Below are 19,321 nucleotides of genomic sequence, written 5' to 3' on the forward strand. Positions count from 1 at the left end.
CTGAGCTCACCGGTGCATTCCTTTTTTTTAAGAATGTTCCAAACAGTTGTTTTGGCCACGCCTAATGTTTTTGCTATCTCTCTGATGGGTTTGTTTTGTTTTTTCAGCGTAATGATGGCTTGCTTCACTGATAGTGACAGCTCTTTGGATCTCATCTTGAGAGTTGACAGCAACAGATTCCAAATGAAAATAGCACACTTGAAATGGACTCTGGACCTTTTATCTGCTCATTGTAATTAAGATAATGAGGGAATAACACACACCTGGCCATGGAACAGCTGAGAAGCCAATTGTCCCATTACTTTTTGTCCCTTAACAAGTGGGAGGCACATATGCAAACTGTTGTAATTCCTACACTGTTCACCTGATTTGGATGTAAATACCCTCAAATTAAAGCTGACAGTCTGCAGTTAAAGCACATCTTGTTCGTTTCATTTCAAATCCATTGTGGTGGTATATAGAGCCAAAACTGTTAGAATTGTGTCGATGTCCCAATATTTATGGACCTGACTGTATATCTCTCCTGTTTCCCCTAAAATAAGACCTAGTGCTATTTTTGGGAATTGCTAAAGTATAAGACATACATAGTTGTGATCAGGGCTTTTTTTCAGCTGGAACGTGGCTGAACGCCATTCCGCCACATCCGGCACATACCCATATCTACTGTCTCTTATAAACACAGAAGCGCAGCGCAAGTAACAGCACCATCCGCTCCCTACCTCTGTACTCACTGTGGGACAGGGAGGGAACAGACATCTGTGGGTGCAGTGTGTTTAGGGGTGGGGCATCTCGTCCTGCAGCCTAGTGCGTGGAAGCCGATGCCCCAGGGGTGATCACCAGCCAGTGGGGGAGAGGCGGAGCGGTGAGTAAGTGCGCTTGGTGCACTGTGTAGGAAGATAGGACCTGAAACGGGAGTTACTATAGAGAGGGGCTGGCTGCTGACAGCTGTTTGCTAAAGCTAGCTAACCATATGAGGGCAGGGGAGGGGGGATGTGCAAAGGTGAGCTGCAGTCAGGTGTTGCAGAGGTAAATTGAGTTAGGTGAGTTGCAGACAGGGTGCATAGGTGAGCTGCGGCTGGGGGGGTTCTTATATCTTATAAGAACAGATTATCACATTCATATAACCATGAGCTCCAGAGAAGAAGAAAAAAAGGGGGGGTTTAAAAAAGCCTGATAATATAGACGATATCTGTATTCCATGCTGTATTGATGCTATGTACCTCTAAGCCTTCATTGAGGTTGGGTACCATAGAACTAAATTTGTAAATCCAAAAGGTTTCCCTTCTACATAGGAGGGCTAGCCCCTTGTTATCGGTGAGAGTGCCCTTAGGAATATGTTCTATGGTCATCACTTCTAGGACGCTAAAATTCTTGTTATGATGAGCCTTCTATGTTCACCAATACGTTTGCGTAGAGGATGTATTGTGCGGCCCACATATAGAAATTTACATGGACATGTTAATACATAGACTACATGGTCATGTTCTGGGCGCTGGCATCTTAAGTGTGGGCATGCAGCTGTGACAGCTTGCCGCTTCACAACCAGGTGCCCACTGCACATATGCAAGTAGCTTTCTGAATGGTCCTGTAGTCTAATGGGACCTATTACGGGTCTCAGAAGACTACGGGGAGGGTGGAGAACTTCCGTTTCCAATCGCCTAGGCGATCGCAGCGGAAGTGGGAGCGGCTACATGTCAATTTTGTGGAGCCACTACCAACCCATGCCCCCTTTCCTGAAGGTGCCAATCCTTAATGGGGAGCGGGGGACCAGTCTTTAAAGCGGAGCTCCACCCAAAAGGGGAAGTTCTGCTTTAAAGTGGTTGTAAAGGCTCAAGGTTTTTTACCTTCATGCATTCTATGCATGAAGGTAAAAAACCTGTGTGCAGCTCCCACCTAATAACTTACCTGAGCCCCACTGCAATTCAGTGATGTGCACAAGAGCCTTGGCTCTACAGGAACTCTCCCTCTTCATTGGCTGAGACAGCAGCAGGAGCCTGTGTGTCAATCAATTCAATTTGTGTGAATAGACACACAGAGCAGCAGCTCAGGAGCAAGCCTGCTTCGGTGCCCCCATAGCAAGCTCCTTGCTTTGGGGAACTTGGCAGGAGGGAGGGGCAAGGAGTGCTGGCAGGGGCCCTGGGAAGAGGAAGACCGTGGCTATACTGTGCAAAACCACTGCACAAAGCAGGCAAGTATGATGTTTGTTTTTTTTTTTATTGCATTTAATATCCCTTTAATGCATGAACATCAAAATTCATAACTTTTTTTTAAATGTATAGATGTAGATATGGATGAGACAGATTCTACTACAGCACCATACAACCCACAGTTTAATAAACAAGAACCATTGCCCCAAAGTGACAACAAAATGGACGGAAAGCAGCTTGATCCTCCAAAACCCAGCAATTCTGAAATGGAATGGAAGTGGAAAATTCCTGAGAAGATACCAAGTGATATTTTTCAAGGAGATGTGAGTAGTACTGTACAGGAATAATTTCAGTCAGGTACATATTAAATGTCTTTGTCTATATTCTCCTTGCATACCCTGCCTACTTACACTGGGCTTATGTATGCAGATAATCTGAAAAACCTGGATAGTAAAAAGGTTCATAAATGTACAGACTGTTCATAATTCAGTTGAAGTCATACAACACATTCAGTGTGCGAGGCACAGACAGTTGCTTTGAAACAGAAATATCCATTTAGTCAGACAATTTGGTCCCTTATGTGTGAACATTTCCGTACCTAATTGCCTAAGCACAGCCCATGCTACATCTGTTAAGGAATGGTGGAGGGGGTTACTGTGTTTAAAAAAAAAAAAAAAAAATGTGGCCATCGTGGAGGTGGGAAAACAGGAAACCGATTGTTGCATGGTATGGAAGCGTTTAGAACAGCAGTGTCGGTGTCTATAATGTTGAAAAATTTAACATGAGTGGCTTTGATCGTTGTTTATGTAACATACAGGTCAGTATCAGGCTGCACTGTTCTACAGAGAGTTGCATGTGTTCCGCTGAATATTATATGTATGCATATAGAGCCATACAGTACTTAGAAGTGGAAGGGAACAGATGCATCCACCTAGGTATAATTTTTGTTCCTAAAACCCATACTTCTCTTTTAAGACTGAGAGCTGAGTGATCAAAAACCACTGATTGCTCAGTTTTCAGTGAGCAGAGAGTCGGGGACATAAAAACAACACAGATCTCTCCCTTGTCAGCTCCTGCACGCTGCTTTGTATGGCTCTGCATAGTAGAGCTATACAAAGCAGTGTGCTTACAGTGAAACACACACAGCACATTATGTGAAATAGCACACATTTAACCCTATGATCGCCCCAGATGTTAACCCCTTCCTGCCCAGTGCCTTTAGTACAGTCAGTGCTTTTTATTAGCACTGATTACTGTACTGGTGTCATTGGGGATGTCAGAATGCCCGCCGCAGTCCCATTATAAGTCACTGATCGCCGCCAGTGTCTGTATGTATGTATATATATATATATGTATGTGTGTGTGTGTGTATATATATATATGTGTGTGTATATATATATATATATATATATATATATATATATATATATATATATATATATATATATATATATATATATATCTCACCATTTCACGTAAATCAATTAATTTACACGTATTGGGATTTTTTTTTTTTTTTAACCAAAGACGTGTAGCAGATTACCGGTACATTTTGTCCTAAATTTCTGACAAAATTTTATTAATTTTCTTTTTTTTACTGGACATGTTTATAGTAAAAAGTCAAAAATATTGTTTTTTTTTTTTTCCCCCAAAATAGTTTTTTTTTTTTTATAGTGCAAAAAATAAAAACTGCACAGGCAATCAAATACCACCGAAAGAAAGCTCTATTTGTGGGGAGAAAAAAGTACATAAATTTAATGTGTGCAGCGTTGCATGACTGCGCAATTGTCAGTTAAAGTAACGCAGCGCAATATTGTAAAAATGTCCTGGTCAGGAAAGGGGGGTAAATCCTCAGGAGGGCAAGTGTTTAAGTTGCCTGGAGTTGGGCTTTAGGTCCAGCAATGTGCATGGCACCTTGTGGACTTCTCTCTTTGTATATACAATTGCCAGTTTTACAATCATTGTTTTTCAATCTTTTGCTTTAGGGTAAACGAATGAGTATGGATCCCAGTGTTTTTCCAGTTGCCAGAAGGGTAACCCCACCAATGTCCGTATCTAAATGTGAACCTGTTATAACCTGCAGGACACCTGCCAAACCACAGGAGGATTATATGAATTGGTAATTTCCAATAAAGAGAATGTAATATCATTTATGTATATAACTTGTTAACTTGGAGGTTACAGTATTTACATTTTACCAAAATTAGTAATAATGTGCTGTGTATTTGGGTGTACATAATTGTCAGGTTTTCAGTTTATAGATTTGTTTTGCTAATGGTTGAACTAATGGGAATGCTTCATATTACTTTGGGACATCTGTTTCAGTTCCCACAGAGGACAATATTAGAATGGGGTTTTTTCCCTAAGTTTATCTGGGTTTCCTCATTTTGCTCTGGTTTTCTACCACAACCTAAATCATACTTTGTAGTTTAACTAGGTTCTGTCCAAATAGCCCATAGTGTATATCTACCTGACTGCTATAAGGACACTGGATTGAGGAGCTCATTTGCAATGGAGAGTGGGTATCACCATTCGCTGTATCATACTCCTGCAGTGTTATGCACACCATGACCCACATGTTATGGCCCATTCATAAAATACAGGATGATTCTCCTCTCCAAGCTGTTTTTTTTTTTTTTTTTTTTGCCAGCTTTGGAATTCTGAAGCAAATTTTATTTTTTAAGATCACACCTCTTTTTTTTATTTTCAGGAGCATGGTCTTTTGGTGCTTATTAAATTGACAAAGTAAGTTGTGTGTTTTCAGTTTTAACATGATTCCTATGGTTTAGTTTCAGAACTCCTGTTGTGAAAGACCCGCTGAGACCAGTTTCAATGCTTTCTACTCCTTGTAACAACTTGCCTAATTATAAACTCCCACATACTCCAGCCAATCCTATTCTGCAGCCTTCAGCTTTCCCGGTAATGTATTTCTCTTCATTGTACACATACATCTCTGTAGTCCATGATCTAGTTTTGTTTGGGTTAATTGATAGATACATTGCTTCACTGCATGCAAGGTCTACTTTTTACCACTTGCTGCCACAACAAGTAATGCGGTGGCAGCATTGCCAGCATGTAAACAAATTCCCAACTGCTATAGCAGATTGTGTTTAATACACACACACTCACACTCACACTTTATGCAATGCTTTACAAATTGTGCATAAGATTAGTTCCTGCCCTCTACAGTCTAAGGTCAATACTGGAGTACTCAAAGGGCCCCTTATGATAGCAGTAAAGTTTATAAAATTTACATGCACCTAAGAAAGCAGACATGCACGCTGGGTACCAACAACTACAGTTGAGTCATATATTAGTTAATCACTGCACACTCTGCAGCAATGATCAAAGGAACATTTTTCAACATTCCCAGTCGAGAGAAGCCGCTCATTAGCTCGCCTTCTCTCTAGCGGTAATGGCCATAGTTCCTGCTGAACCAGCAGAATTTCGATCCAAACAAATGGCAACCACCCTAACCTATAACTGGCCTTTACAGCAGGGAACACATGGAAGGACGACACATGTCAAAAAAACAACTAACAAAAATTCCCAGCTCACTTACCAGCCTGCAACAAACCGTATTGCCCTAACCGTTCACGTTAAAATGTGGGGTTTTAAAGTGAACTGTTAGATGAGATAATTCGGTTTGTTGCAGGCTGGTTGGTAAGTGAGCTGGGAATTTTTGTTTTTTGACAGAATTTCAATCCATCTATGTCCAGCTTTAGCCTTCCATAATTGTACAGGCTCCTTTCCTGTAGTAAAAATTCCTTAGTCTGATTTCACTACACATGGTTTAAACTCTCAGTGTGCATTAGATTCTGCAACCACTCATTGAGCCCAACTCCTTTTTTTTTTTTTTGGTTGGGAAAATCCAGCATCTTGCATCCTATTCCCAGCCTTAGCCTGGGTTCACTCTAAATATGACTTTGAAATTGTGCGACTTCACTTGAATTTGCACGATTTCAAAATCGGATCTCAGTGCGACTTGTAAGACATCTGTGTAACTTCATGCCCAGATGTCTATGCAAGCTGCACCTGAAATCGCCAAAGTAGTGCAGCAATTACTTTCCAAATCAGTGTGACTCTGGCGAAGTTGGAGTCACACCAATTAGAACGGTTCCATTGCCGATCATTGGGTGTGACTTGTCACGTGATTTGAACTGTCAAATCGCATGAAAAGTTGCATTGGTGTGAACGGGGCTTACTGTCTCTGGCCTGTCCCTGTCATTCATTGAGTTTTTTCATTTTCAGTGGAGGCTCAGCATTACATATCGGTATAACATAGGGCAGTCTGCATGCCTATGCAGCGTTTTTAGGAATGCCCATTCCTCCAGGACTGACATTAACCTATCAAGGCATTTTGATATTTGCATACCTCCTCAAAGGAGACAGCCTGCTGTTTGCATCAGGGCTGAGGGCTCTTGATAGGAGTATTGAGGCAGGTTTCTGTGTTGTTTTTAGAAAGTTCTATTCAGCAGCCTGCAGACCACCTCCACCCTTTTGCTATTCACCGCTGGAAATAACTTGTAGGTATGGGTCAGCCATGCATGCCCCCTCCTGCATTCCTGATTGCAGTACTTGGTGCAAACTCTCACCAGGTCTAAGCAATATCACATGGGAAGGGTGGTTCTCAGTCCTTCACATACGCAAACTGGCAATATTTGCATAGGATTTGGGGAGAGAGAACAACCGTGGCAATAAGGATAACTCCGCAGGCACGCTAATTATAACTAAGAAGGTTCATGTTATACAGCTACAAGCTTACTTTGCTGTTCATGTGTATGTGATAGGTGCACTTTATTGTTATCCCACAAATTCAGAAATAGGGAAGCTGCCAGGATTAAGATGGCTGCCCTGAGTCCTGCACCTTAAAAAAAAAAAAAAAAAAAAAAAAAAATGGTACTTGCCAAATTTGCCTTCACATATTAACTTTAAAGTGGTTGCAGACCCTCAAATATACCCAGTAAAGCGACTGGCCTCAGGTGATAAAAGCAGATGAAACAAAGCTTTTATAAGCTTGTCTGAGCTGTCAGAAAAAAGGGGGATGGAGAGGAGAGCCTGAAAGCTGATTGAAGGAAAGGGATCCACCCCCCTTCACATGGAAACAGAGCTGAGCATTATGTCAATCTGCTGAAGCTCCCGCTCTGTCACCTTTTTTCTCTTGGTGTCAGGATATCTTGTCAGAAGTAGCTCATGCTGATAGCAAAGGATTAGCAAACAGAAATTACACTTGGTGCTTTGGATAGAGACAAGTACACACTTTAGAGGGATATGCTTTGTTCATTTTTCATGTCTGAGTTTTACAACCACTTTAAGAAAACACTGTCACCTGCCCATTCAAGGCAAAATGATAGTGTGTCCTGATGCCAAGAAAGGGATACTCTCCAATCTGTGCTCCCTTGCAGCCTTCCCCCTGTGCAAATTATTTAATACTTTGGGTGTCCCTGTATGAGCAAATTTTTGTGACCTGTAGAAGAGCTTTTTATGCAAAAATTGGGTATTTTGGGGACACCATGCAGTACAGGCATGAACATAGGAAATAGGTCTAATCATTTTGACCCATTCCGGCTTGTTGGAAAATATCTGAGGCTAGTGAGTAATCATTTTGTTTTTTCAATATCAAAAGGAGATCTATTTTAGACTAATGGAGTTTCAAAAGTTCTGCAAAACTGCAATAATGGACAGATCTATGTGGTTATCAAGGAGAGGAGCCTTTGTTGCTGATAAACTAATTATTATCTTTTTCTTTTTTCAGATGACTCCGTCAATTGCATCTAATGACTGTATTGTAGTCAAAGGAAGAATTTATGTAGTTTTAAAACAAATCGGCACTGGTGGCTCTAGCAAGGTAACCTCTGATTTTTGGTTCTGCAAAATGTATAACATATCTATGTGAAATCGATTTTTGGGGGTCAAAAGTGTGGATGAAATAGTTATTTATAAGATATTGCTCAGAAGTTACACTGGGAGAGACCTGTGTATTAACCACTTGCCTACTGGGCACTTATACCCCCTTCCTTACCAGACCAATTTTCAGCTTTCAGCGCTGTCGCACTTTCAATGACAGTTGCGCAGTCATGCAACATTGTACTCATATGAAATTTATTTTTTTTTTCTCTCACAAATAGAGCTTTCTTTTGTTGGTATTTACTCGCTGCTGGGTGTTTTTATTTTTTGCGCTATAAACAAAAAAAAGAGCAAAAAATTTGGTAATTTTTCTCCTTCACTGATGGGTGGCACAGGTGGGCGGAACTGGTGGGTGGCACTACTGGGTACCAATCAGGGCACTGATCATCAAAGCCCTGATGATTGGTGCCAATCCCTGCTTTGACAACTGCCTGACATGCACTGACAGCGTGAGGAAAGTGCAGCCGAAAACCGGCAATTACATTTCCCTGTGGTCAGCGTGTCATTGGATACGGCTGACCACTTGGAAAAAGGCCGTGGTTAAGGTAACGCAGCGCCGCATCACAAAAAATTGCCTGGTCAGGAAGGGGGGTAAATTCTCTAGAGGGCAAGTGGGTAACCACTTCAATACCGGGCACTTTTACCCCCTTTCTGCCCAGGCCAATTTTTAGGTTTCAGTGCTCTCACATTTGAATGACAATTGCACGGTCATGCAACACTGTACCCAAGCTACATTTTTATCCTTTTGTTCACACAACTAGAGCTTTCTTTTGATGGTATTTAATCACCACTGGGGTTTTTATTTTTTGCTAAGTTAACAAAAAAAAAAAAACACAGAAAATTCAGAAAAAAAACCCACCAGAAATTAAAAAAAAACCAAACAAGTTTTTCTTTGTTTCTGTTATACAAAATTGCTAATAAATAATTGTTCATAAATTTAGGCCGAGATGTATTCTGCTACATGTCTTTGGTGAAAATAACCCAAATCAGTATTTATTATTTAGTCTGTAGGAGAGTTAGAGTTCACAAACTATGGGATATATCTGAAAATTGATCAATCCTGAAGTACTGATGGCCAATCTAATTTCATGAGGCCCACAAATGTCAGAACAGTACAGATATCCCCCAAATGACCCCTTTTTGCCAAGTAGATAGTCTGATGTATTTCATAAGAGGCATAGTGAGTTTTTTGAAGTTGTCATTTTTTTTTGTCATTTTTTGGAAAATGAACAAATTAAAAAAATTGTCATATTTTTTTTTTTTACATACGGTCACCGGTGCAGTACAGTGTCATCATATAACTGGTGTGATGGTGATCAGGAACACCTACTGGTCACAGTACGGGGGGAAATTTTTTTTTTTTTTTTTAATTTGTTTTACGTTTTTTTTTTTTCGATTTTCTTTTCATATTACAGTATGACCAAAGTAGTATAATGTTACCATAGTCCCATTGTACTACTTTGGGGAAGTGATCAGTATTTGTTTTTTTTTTTTTTTTAAAGCAATATGATTGCTTATAGCAAATAATTTCTTTGCTATAAATAAGCATTTAACTGAATGAAATCAATTCATTCAGGTTGTTTTTGTTGTGATCAGCTGTGATTGGCCACGGATAGTCACATGACACAGACGGGCTGTGACTGGCCCGGTCTGTGCTTGTGTTCACTGTGATTAATCACAGCTAGTGACACAATTGTATACAATGGATGGCATGAAAGGAAGCCATCCATTGTTTACAACTGTCATGTGACCTGCTATGATTGATCACAGCAGGTCACATGGTACTGGCAACGGGCCGGTACACAGATCTGTCATCAGCTGTGTCCGAAGTACACAGCCGGTGACATATCTCACCACAGCGCGGCCCTGCAGGTGCACACAAGGCGCGGTCCGGGAGGGACGTCATGACGCCCACCCAGATCGACAAGAGTCCCACCCAGCCTTAATTTTCCTATTGGCTGGGTGGGAAGTGGTTATATATAAAGGGTGATCTATTTGTAAATAAAACGCACACATGCACACGTGATTTGCAATTCATATATGCTATCAAAATGATTTACCACAATTAAATTAGTTTCATGTACATACAGGTAAGCGTGTAACCAAAAATATATAATTGGTAAGTAACCAAGAGATAGAAAAATACCCTAGTCACCCTCAGAGCAGTTTCCCACCTTCCACTTTAAAACACGTCCTTTAAAACTATAAGACTACAGCTTACTAACAGGAAAAACTCTTGTTTCTACTGACAACAACCTTCAACTTCACAACAAATTAGCACCAATCTCCACCATACACATGTGAATTTCCAGAATACAAAACATGTACAGTGCTCAGCATGAATGAGTACACCACTTTTGAAAAGAGAGATTTGAATCAATATCTCAATGAACACAAGAACAATTTTTTTCAAAATTGTTTACAAAACTGAGCTTTATAGAATATTTGTTTAGCTCACTACATGAAAGTAAGGTTATTAGTATAACTTAGATGGCAAAATCTTCACTTTTACTCAAATTAGTGGATGCAAAAAAGGAATACAGGCCACAACAAAAACTACTACATCTTGTATTGTGTATGACCTCCATGATTTGTAAGGACAGCACCAAGTGTTCTAGGCATGGAATGAACAAGTTGGCGACGTATTGCAACATTGATCTTTTTCCATTCTTCAAGAACGACCTCTTTTAGAGCCTGGATGCTGGATGGAGAGTGATGCTCAACTTGTCTCTTCAGAATTCCCCATAGGTGTTCGATTGCATCAGGGGACATACTTGGCCACTGAATCACTTTCACACTGTTCTTCAGAAATGCAACAGTGACCTTAGATGTTTGTTTTGGATCATTGTCATGTTGGAAAAGTGCATGACGACCAAGGGCACGAAGTGATGGTAGCATCTTCTCTTTCATTATGGAGCAGTACATCTGTGAATTCATGATACTATCAATGAAATGCAGCTCCCCAACACCATCACCATGTTTCATTGTAGGCATCACGCATTTCTTTGTACTCCTCACCTTTGCCATATTGTTTTGAAGCAATCTGTTCCAAAAACATTTATCTTGGTCTCATCACTCCAGAGTAAAGAGTCCCAGTAGTCTCTTTTTTTAGCATGATCCCTGGCAAATTCTAAGTGGGCTTTTTTGTACATGGGCTTTAGGAGAGGCTTCCTTCGTGGACAAAACCCATGCATGCCATTCCTGTGCAGTGTTTGCTCTATTGTGTCACGGGAAACAATCACCCCAGTTTGGCTTTCTATTTCTTTAGCTAACTGCAGTGAACTTGCATGGCGATTTTCGTCAACCCTTCTCATCAGAAGACACTCCTGTCATGGTGTTAACTTCCGTGGTCAGCCCGGTCATCTCTGTGAGATGGTTGCAGTTCCATCTTTGTTAAATTTTTGTATTGTACATTTGCTACTGTATTCTGACTGCTAAGTAAAGCTTTGCTGATCCTCTTGTAGCCTTCACCTTTCTTGTGTAAAGAAATGATGCCATTGCTGACAGCATGAAATGAGAAGGGGTTTTCTTAAAGTAACATCCTTTTTATAATCAACTGTCTGCTGGATACCTGTTTAATGAATTAGACTCTCCTGTGATTGAATACTTGTTAATTAGGATTTTGTTGTCTAAAATTTAGCATTGCTGCCAAGACTTTTATTGGGGTGTATTCATTTTTGTAACGTGGTCTTGAATTAATTTGTTAGTGAAAAACAATTTTTTTGTGTGTGCAAATGAACAAATCTTGTTTGCAGTCAATGGCCCGCATTTGTGGGAGTATTTTGTAGTATAGTGTCCCACAGAAAATGTTGATTCTGAAAGGAAAGGTTTTCTGACAAATCTGTTGGGGTGTACTCATTTATGCTGAGCACTGTAAGTAATGATACGGGAAACTTAGCAAATTAAACCACTATGCACCGTCAGCAACAATATACCACAATGAACCATTGGTTGGGAAATTCTAGCAATGATTTTGGAATAAATAAAATCTTGAAATGACCCCTATTGGTATAGATCTCACCACCTCCAGATATAGGGTTCTGGAGTACAGGGTTTCTCCCTCAGGTGTAAGCAAGATTTCTTTTTTTCTTTTTCTTTTTTTCTCTGCTTTTCTAGTGTTTGGACTGATTGTCTACTAAGTTCACCCAAACTAAATGTTGACTGTCTTATGTTTGGACAATGTAAATATTTATTATGGGAATATTCAATCGTTGTTGTTGTTTTCTGCAACAGTGTCAGACCTTCCTAGACTACTAAAACCCTTAATACAGCCATGATTGTCTAAAGCCCAAAAGCACCAAGTTCCTATTACACCCCCGCCATCTCTGCCAGCATTGGAAAATGAAGAGCCTGCTCTAGAGGATGCAGACCTTGTGGGGAATGAAAAAGGACCCAAAGGCAATGTTAGTGGAAGTTTTTGCACCCCCCCCATCCTCTCGTACACCTGATGTTATAAGTTGATGCAACCTGCTTGCCAGTGTAGATATGCTCACTTTTGCTGGACACAAATGCCTCAGCATTGTCGCACTCAATTTATGTCATTCCTCACCATGCCCCCTTGGGTACTAAGAGACCTGCCAAGTCTAAAATACATTCCCCATTCATGAGCAAATAGAATGGGCAATGTAGGATAATTGGGTTAATCCTGAAAGGATTTTCACCTCACCGAGAATCATTGCAGAATTCTAGAGTTCACTAATAAGTGGTCTGTTCTGTAGACCCTGCAGTCTCAGCCTTAAAGTGGTTGTAAAGGCAGAAGGTTTTTTTTAAACTTCATGCATTTTATGTATGAAGGTAAAAAACCTGTGTGATGCTAACCCCCTCAGCTCCCCTAATACTCACCTGAACCCTCTCTCTATTCAGCAGTGTGCATGAAAGCCTCGGCTCCTTGGGACTCCTTCTCCTAATTGGCTGATACTGTAGCGGGAGTCATTGGCTCCTACTGCTGTCAATCACAGCCAGTGAGCCAATGAGAGAGTGGGAGGCGAGGTCGAGCCTCAGCTCTTTTTTTTTTTTTTTTTTGATGCATGGAGCCGGGCTCGAGAGTGAGCACGCACCAATGCCCTCATAGCACTGGTCAAGGGGGAGGAGCCAGGAGACCCGAAAAGAAAAGCATCAGGGCTGCTCTGCAAAACCATATAATTTTATTTTATTTTTTGTTTATTTTTTAGCCAATCCTTTTATACCACTTTAAACAAATCTGTTGCTGTTCTTTCATTTAAAGATGCTTCTGACAAAAACTGAGATAGTTTTTAAAAACTATCTTTCATTTTCCTGGTCCTGCTCTGCAGCTGGCCGTTGCTGCAGTTTGTTTAGCAGTCCACAGCTAATTGAACTGGGGCAATGAACAACCAGTACTCTGTGTTGATGTCCTAGAACAGGTCATGACACAGACCTTAAGAATGCCTCTTGTTTCTCTCTATGAACAAAAATTCCTATGGCTGAAAGCCTAGACAGCTGAAGATGGTTGCAAACATAGCCTCACATCTATGCCCTTTTGAAGGAGGACATCTATTTGATGAGTCACTTGACAAATACATAAAGTATGTTAAGGTTTCACGATTTAAAGTTCCAAGACCCCTTCTTTGGGAGGTTTCTGCCTCCTCAAAAAGAAGAATGCCCCATAGCTTTTTTTTAAGGTTTCGTCTTTGAAGCCAAAACTCAGTTCTTCCTTTAGTCACAGGACTTGGTTTTGGGGTAGACCCAGTAGGTTTCAACTTCCATCTTCACAATGAAGTGATTTCCTCATTCCTTGGGCTGGGGGGATGTCTGTTACAGTTTGCTTTTCTGTGAGTTACAGATGTCCCAAACCACTAGTTTCAAAGGGGTAAAAAGGTTAAAAACTCTGCCCCTCATCAATTTCATCTCTCAAACAACCCAAAACCTTCCATTTTCAAATTCTTCTTTTTTTAACTGGTTCTGGAGTATTTTTTTTTGTGTTCTGGACCTAAAATCAAGTGCCTTCATGTTCCAAAGTTTCGCATAGAGTCCACAAGGATTGTTGCCTCTCTGAGATGAGAATTCTGAGCTTCAGTAAACATCCAGGATGCTTTGCTTACATATTCCGGTTTACCCACCTCATAGTTGCTTTCTGAGCTACAAATTTGGAGACAAACTCTTCGAAATGGTCACACTGCCACTTGGCCTATTTTCTACACCCTTCGTTTTCACAAAGGTACTTGCACCTGTTCTTGCTCTCTTAAGAACTCAGGTCATTCAGTCAAAAGAATACCTAGATCATCTTCTGAAGGACTTATAATTTTTCCTAAAAATTTTCATTTGATAAACCGCTGAACAAATATTGTGTACAACCAACATTTTATTCTCCAGGGCCTTTGCTTTTCAAAACATGTAAGGTTTGGGGGTTCTTAATAATTTTCTGGCAAAAAAATGCAAATTGGTACAGGTATATCAGGAATGTCAACATTTCCCCAGTGGGCATTTGGTTAAGGTCTTTTTTTGGATTAGACCACCTTTACAGCTACCTGTACTGCCTTGGGATCTTAATTTACCATGAAGAAGCCATGCTTTGAACCTATCAGGGTACTTTCTTTGGATGGTCTTTGCTGCAAAGTGGTCTTCTTAGTGGTTGTCATGTCTATCAGATGTGTCTCTGAATTAGCGGCTATCTCGTGTACGGAGCCATTCTTGATCGTTTACAATTGGGGTGTCAAACTCCATTTCATCGCAGACTGCATCAGCATTATAGTTGCCCTCAAAGGGCTGGTTGTACCTGTAAGACTATGTATGCAGAGTTCAGGAGTGTGCTACGTGCACAGTTCAGGTGTTCGCAGCATACACCGTACAGGGTGCATGGTTTAGGAGTAGGCTGTGCACGGTTTAGGACAGGGGTGCTCAACCTGTGGCTTATGGAGCCCTCTGATGTGACCCTCCACCTCAAATCCGAGAAGCGCACTTCTATTATATTCTGCAGGTTTGGTGTGCTTTCTGAAAAGCACAAGAACTCCTAGTGCAGGCGTTTAGGTGCACTTTCAGAAAGTGCACCTCACCCACAATATATAATGGAACTCAAAGAAGACAAAGCGCAGCTAACCCGCAGGAAAGCCGCAGGTAAACCGCAGCACATCAGTGTGAAAGCATCCTTATAGGGGGCTCAGAACAGTAAGGGCTTGTTTCCATTTTCGATTTGAGGGGTGGTAAAACCCCATAGTTGAGACGTGTTTTTACCACACACCCCAACCACTGGTGTAGCGTCAAGGGTTGCAGTGGTGACCTTGCCCCTTGCTCCAGGGGCCCATGCAGCTTCCCTGTCATACTGTTTTACACTTGGACAGGAGGGGCGGCATATACAGGAATCGATCCTCTCCATTTTCCTCTTGCAACGGCTAAAAGCTTCTCTCCCGCTGGCATTCAGCAGCTGCAGGAAGAAAATGTTGATTATGCTATTCAAAATAAAAAAAAAATTTGAAATTCTGAACTATTTCATTTCACTGTGACCCGCAGCCGGTTACTAAGTCACTTAAGTCCCTCGTTCTTCAAAAGGCTGAAGTAGGCAGTACGCAAAGTGCGCAGGATTCAGCTTTCTTTCGTAGGTTGTCTATATCTCACTTCTACCCCCTCCTCCTCAGCTCTGACCTTGGCATCACTCTGCCATGCAATTAGTGCAAGCAGGGCAAGCAGGGATTTGTTTCTGTGTTTACAAGTGACAATGGGGAGCGGGGGGCAAGAGCAGGAGGTGGTGGAACAGAGTTCTGCCATGTTCTGGCTGAAAAAAGCCCTAGGTATGAGGGGCACATGAAATGGCCTGGTGGGCCAGATTCGGCCCACGGTCATTGTATTTGACATGTTGTTTAGAAAGACCAAGTATTCTTGCACCCAAGACCTAACTTACTGCCTAAGGTAGTATCTAACATCCAACTTCATGAGGACATTGTACTTCCCTCTTTGTGCCCTGCTTCTTAGCACCCCAAAGATATTGCTCTTTATTTAGATGTTGGCAGAGGTGTCAGTTTTCTAAAAGCCACAACTTCTAAAGGAAACTTTCTTGTCGTCAGGGCCTCTCAAAGGACAACTTGCTTCAAAATCCAATATTGCCGGGTGGCTAAGACAACTTCTCAAGTTTACACTCAAAAGGATAAGAGCTCTCCACTCTTGTGTGCCCACTCCACCAGATCTGTGGGTGTTTCCTGGGCATTTAGACACCAAGCCTCTGTTGTCCAACTTTGCAAGCTTGCCACCTGGTCTTCAGTTCATACTTTTTCCAAGCTTCTGCAGCTTTTGACTGCACGGTTCTTGCAGCAGCAGTATGAGTTGGGTCCTTGAACCTTGTTCTTATTGGTGCTTTTGGCACAGTTCTGTTTGCCTTGTTTTTACTCAACCACCTTATTCATTGCTTGGAGATGTCTGAGGGTCTATGAATATCCAGCATGTGTCCTGTACTGTACAATTAAGATAAGAGCAATCTTAACGTACCTGTAAATTCCATATGTTGGAGTACAATACACAGGCCACCCTCCTTTCTATTCCTTGGTTACTCTGCATTGTTGTTAAAAAAACTGACAACTTGGAGTAGGGTAGACTTGGAAGGCAGGTGCCCAAGCGCATAGCCTCAAAAGCTTTGCCAGTGTCCCTTCACCTGAAGATACCAGCATATAACCCAGAGTGTATGGATAATTCAGCCTGTGCCCAGTACTGTATTCCCAACATACACAAGACAATGTGGTCTTCACAAAAATGTTTGCACATTAGCCTTATGACTAAAATCCATGATGCTGAGACCTTGGTTTTATTTTGTATTTTTTTTCCCATTTTCTTTAAAAGTAGACACCCCCTTCCCTCATCCCACTTCTTACATTTTATTAAATGTGATTCTGTGTACACTTATTGTCACTGTCACTCAGTCATAGATTATGGTACCTATAATTTGCCTTTATGCTAGCCCAGAGATCCAGAACATATGCTTTGGATGTAGTACATTTTTAGCTGAAGATTATGAAAGGATACATCTGATCTCTGTCTGTATGCATTTCTTTAAAGGATAAATTCACCTTCATAACATGTTACACCCATATTCAGGGTGTAACATGTTACTATCTGACTGGCCCCTGATACCCGCTTTGACAGCTAGTGGGGGATCCTATCCTCCCACCCGCTGTGGGGTGCGATAGTAGTTCATTAATTCCTCCTGTCAGTATATCTGCTTTCTCGTACATCCCATACCAGCAAACAGATATTCTGACATATCTGCAGGAGAATTGCATGGCACCAGCAATCTGCTGATGCAATGCTTTATAGGCTCCTGCAGACAACAATAATAAATGCACATTTTTTTACCTGAAAAAAATGTGCATTTATAATTTTTTACTAAAAGGTGAATTTATCCTTTAATGCATCATCCTGTTTTTGCTGTCCGTTTCACAGATTTTCTTGCACTTTTAGCACTTGTAAGCATAGCTTGGTGCTTGTGTAAACTTTGCCAACTTAGCACTCTATTTGCTGGACATTGTAAACATAGTGTCCTAGGGTGTTTTTTCTTTTTTTCTGGTATAGATGGGCTTATTAGCAATATCCCTTTTTTTTTTACGCAGTCAAGTGTTCAATTTATTTATTTGATTTTCTTCTTTTGCTGGCTAATCTGCTTTTTGTGGTGTTTTACAGGTCTTTCAAGTTATGGATGATAAAAAACATTTGTATGCTATAAAGTATGTGGACCTGGAGGAAGCTGACCAACAGACTGTTGAGAGTTATCAGAACGAGATTTCTCATTTAAATAAACTTCAGCAACACAGTGATAAAATAATCAGACTGTATGATTAGTAAGTGTATGCAATCCTTTATTGCTTTTTCCTTTTTATTTCTGAAATACCCAAAATAGGCTAACTTGTAGTTTCCTACAGTGAAATCACAAAGCAGCACATCTACATGGTAATGGAGTGTGGCAACATTGATCTAAATACATGGCTGAGAAAAAAGAAGACTATTAACCCATGGGAGAAGAAGAGTTACTGGAAGAACATGCTGGAAGCAGTTCACACAATACACCAGCATGGTATGTGACTGTTTAGTTGATAACAGCTTGTAGAATGAAAAAAGATAAATGTCTGTCATTTTTATCCTCTCATAAACTCGCAACTTTGGGGAGAAAAAATGTTCCTAACACAAATTGTTCTAGACCTCTTGACCCAAAAAAAAAGATAACTTTGCATGTAAACATTTTTGTAAAAAGCTTTTTAAAACTTTTTTTGTGGTAGGGCATTGCAGTGATTAAAGCAGTACTACAGCCTTAAAGCAGTTGCAAAGGCTATACTTTTTTTTTTTTATCTAAAATAATAAGCATGTTCTACTTTTCTGCTCTGTGCAATGCTGTTGCACAGAGTGGCCCCGAAACTCCTTTCTTGGGTTCCCCCACCAGTGCTATAGGTTCTTCCTCTACTCCGTGTGCCACCATAGGAAACCACTTTCTATGGTGGAACACGTGGGCTCGCTATCCAGGCGTGCTGTGTGCATCTATAGACACACAGTGCTGGTTTCCCCCTGCTCCCTCCCAAGAGGATTTTATTGACAGCAGCAGGAGCCAATGGCTCCCGCTGCTCTTAGTCCTGTGAGGAGAGTGCAGCACTGCTACACTTGGTCACAACTCTGGATCTAGATAGAACTCTAGATATTGTAAGGTAACATGTTCTGCCTTTACAATTACTTTCTGTCTTATCTGCTACTGTCTCTAGTGCTTGACAGAAAATTTTGCTCTTATAACATCTCCCTTTCTATTTATAATGTGCCTTTTGAATTTTCATAGAATGGCAACACAGCAGGCACATTTGCTATGTGTGAACACCCACAAGACCTTCTGATCTAGAGAAGCCCCCTGGAATACACAAAGGGTGTTGATCACAGATGCTGTGTTCTGTGTGGTGCACACACATTTCATTGAGCTAGATTTGTCTGTGTTAGTATGGAGTTAGCTGCAGAGCCTGTCCCTTCTGTGTACACTGAATCCTGGGACTCAGATACTACAGCAGCTAGCGTCTGTGAAGTGTAAACTAGACTGCAAGTATAAGTAACAGCATCATGTTTCATCTGGTTGAGAAAATGTTATTTGCAGAGAGCACCCTCTGTTACTCAATGTGCACATTTATGTCCTGGTGTAAATGCAATGTTGTGTCTCAGTAACTTCAAATAGAAATATTCCTATTAAAATCACCTGGTGCAAAAATGCCTAGTTTGAATCTGTTTTCTCATGTGAAAACATAAATATTAAAGATTCACAACTCATAACAATTCCCCAGAACATTTTCTTATGTGATGAT

At 40.9% G+C, this 19,321-nt stretch overlaps 1 protein-coding gene across 2 annotated transcripts in view; it reads left to right on the forward strand.

Moving 5' to 3' along the window:
- Positions 1-19,321, forward strand: part of TTK (TTK protein kinase) — an 80,338-nt gene that overhangs the window by 35,560 nt on the left and 25,457 nt on the right. For both annotated transcript variants that reach the window (XM_089655346.1, XM_089655347.1), the window contains exons 11-16: positions 2,280-2,470; positions 4,133-4,266; positions 4,937-5,066; positions 7,903-7,995; positions 17,673-17,830; positions 17,912-18,063. In XM_089655346.1, coding sequence (XP_089511472.1) covers positions 2,280-2,470; positions 4,133-4,266; positions 4,937-5,066; positions 7,903-7,995; positions 17,673-17,830; positions 17,912-18,063 — 858 coding nt within the window. The remainder of the gene's footprint in view (positions 1-2,279; positions 2,471-4,132; positions 4,267-4,936; positions 5,067-7,902; positions 7,996-17,672; positions 17,831-17,911; positions 18,064-19,321) is intronic.

Source organism: Staurois parvus, unplaced genomic scaffold, assembly GCF_062004578.1.
Source record: "Staurois parvus isolate SC_StPar_1 unplaced genomic scaffold, SC_StPar_1.0 ptg000834l, whole genome shotgun sequence".
Lineage (NCBI taxonomy): Eukaryota > Metazoa > Chordata > Amphibia > Anura > Ranidae > Staurois > Staurois parvus.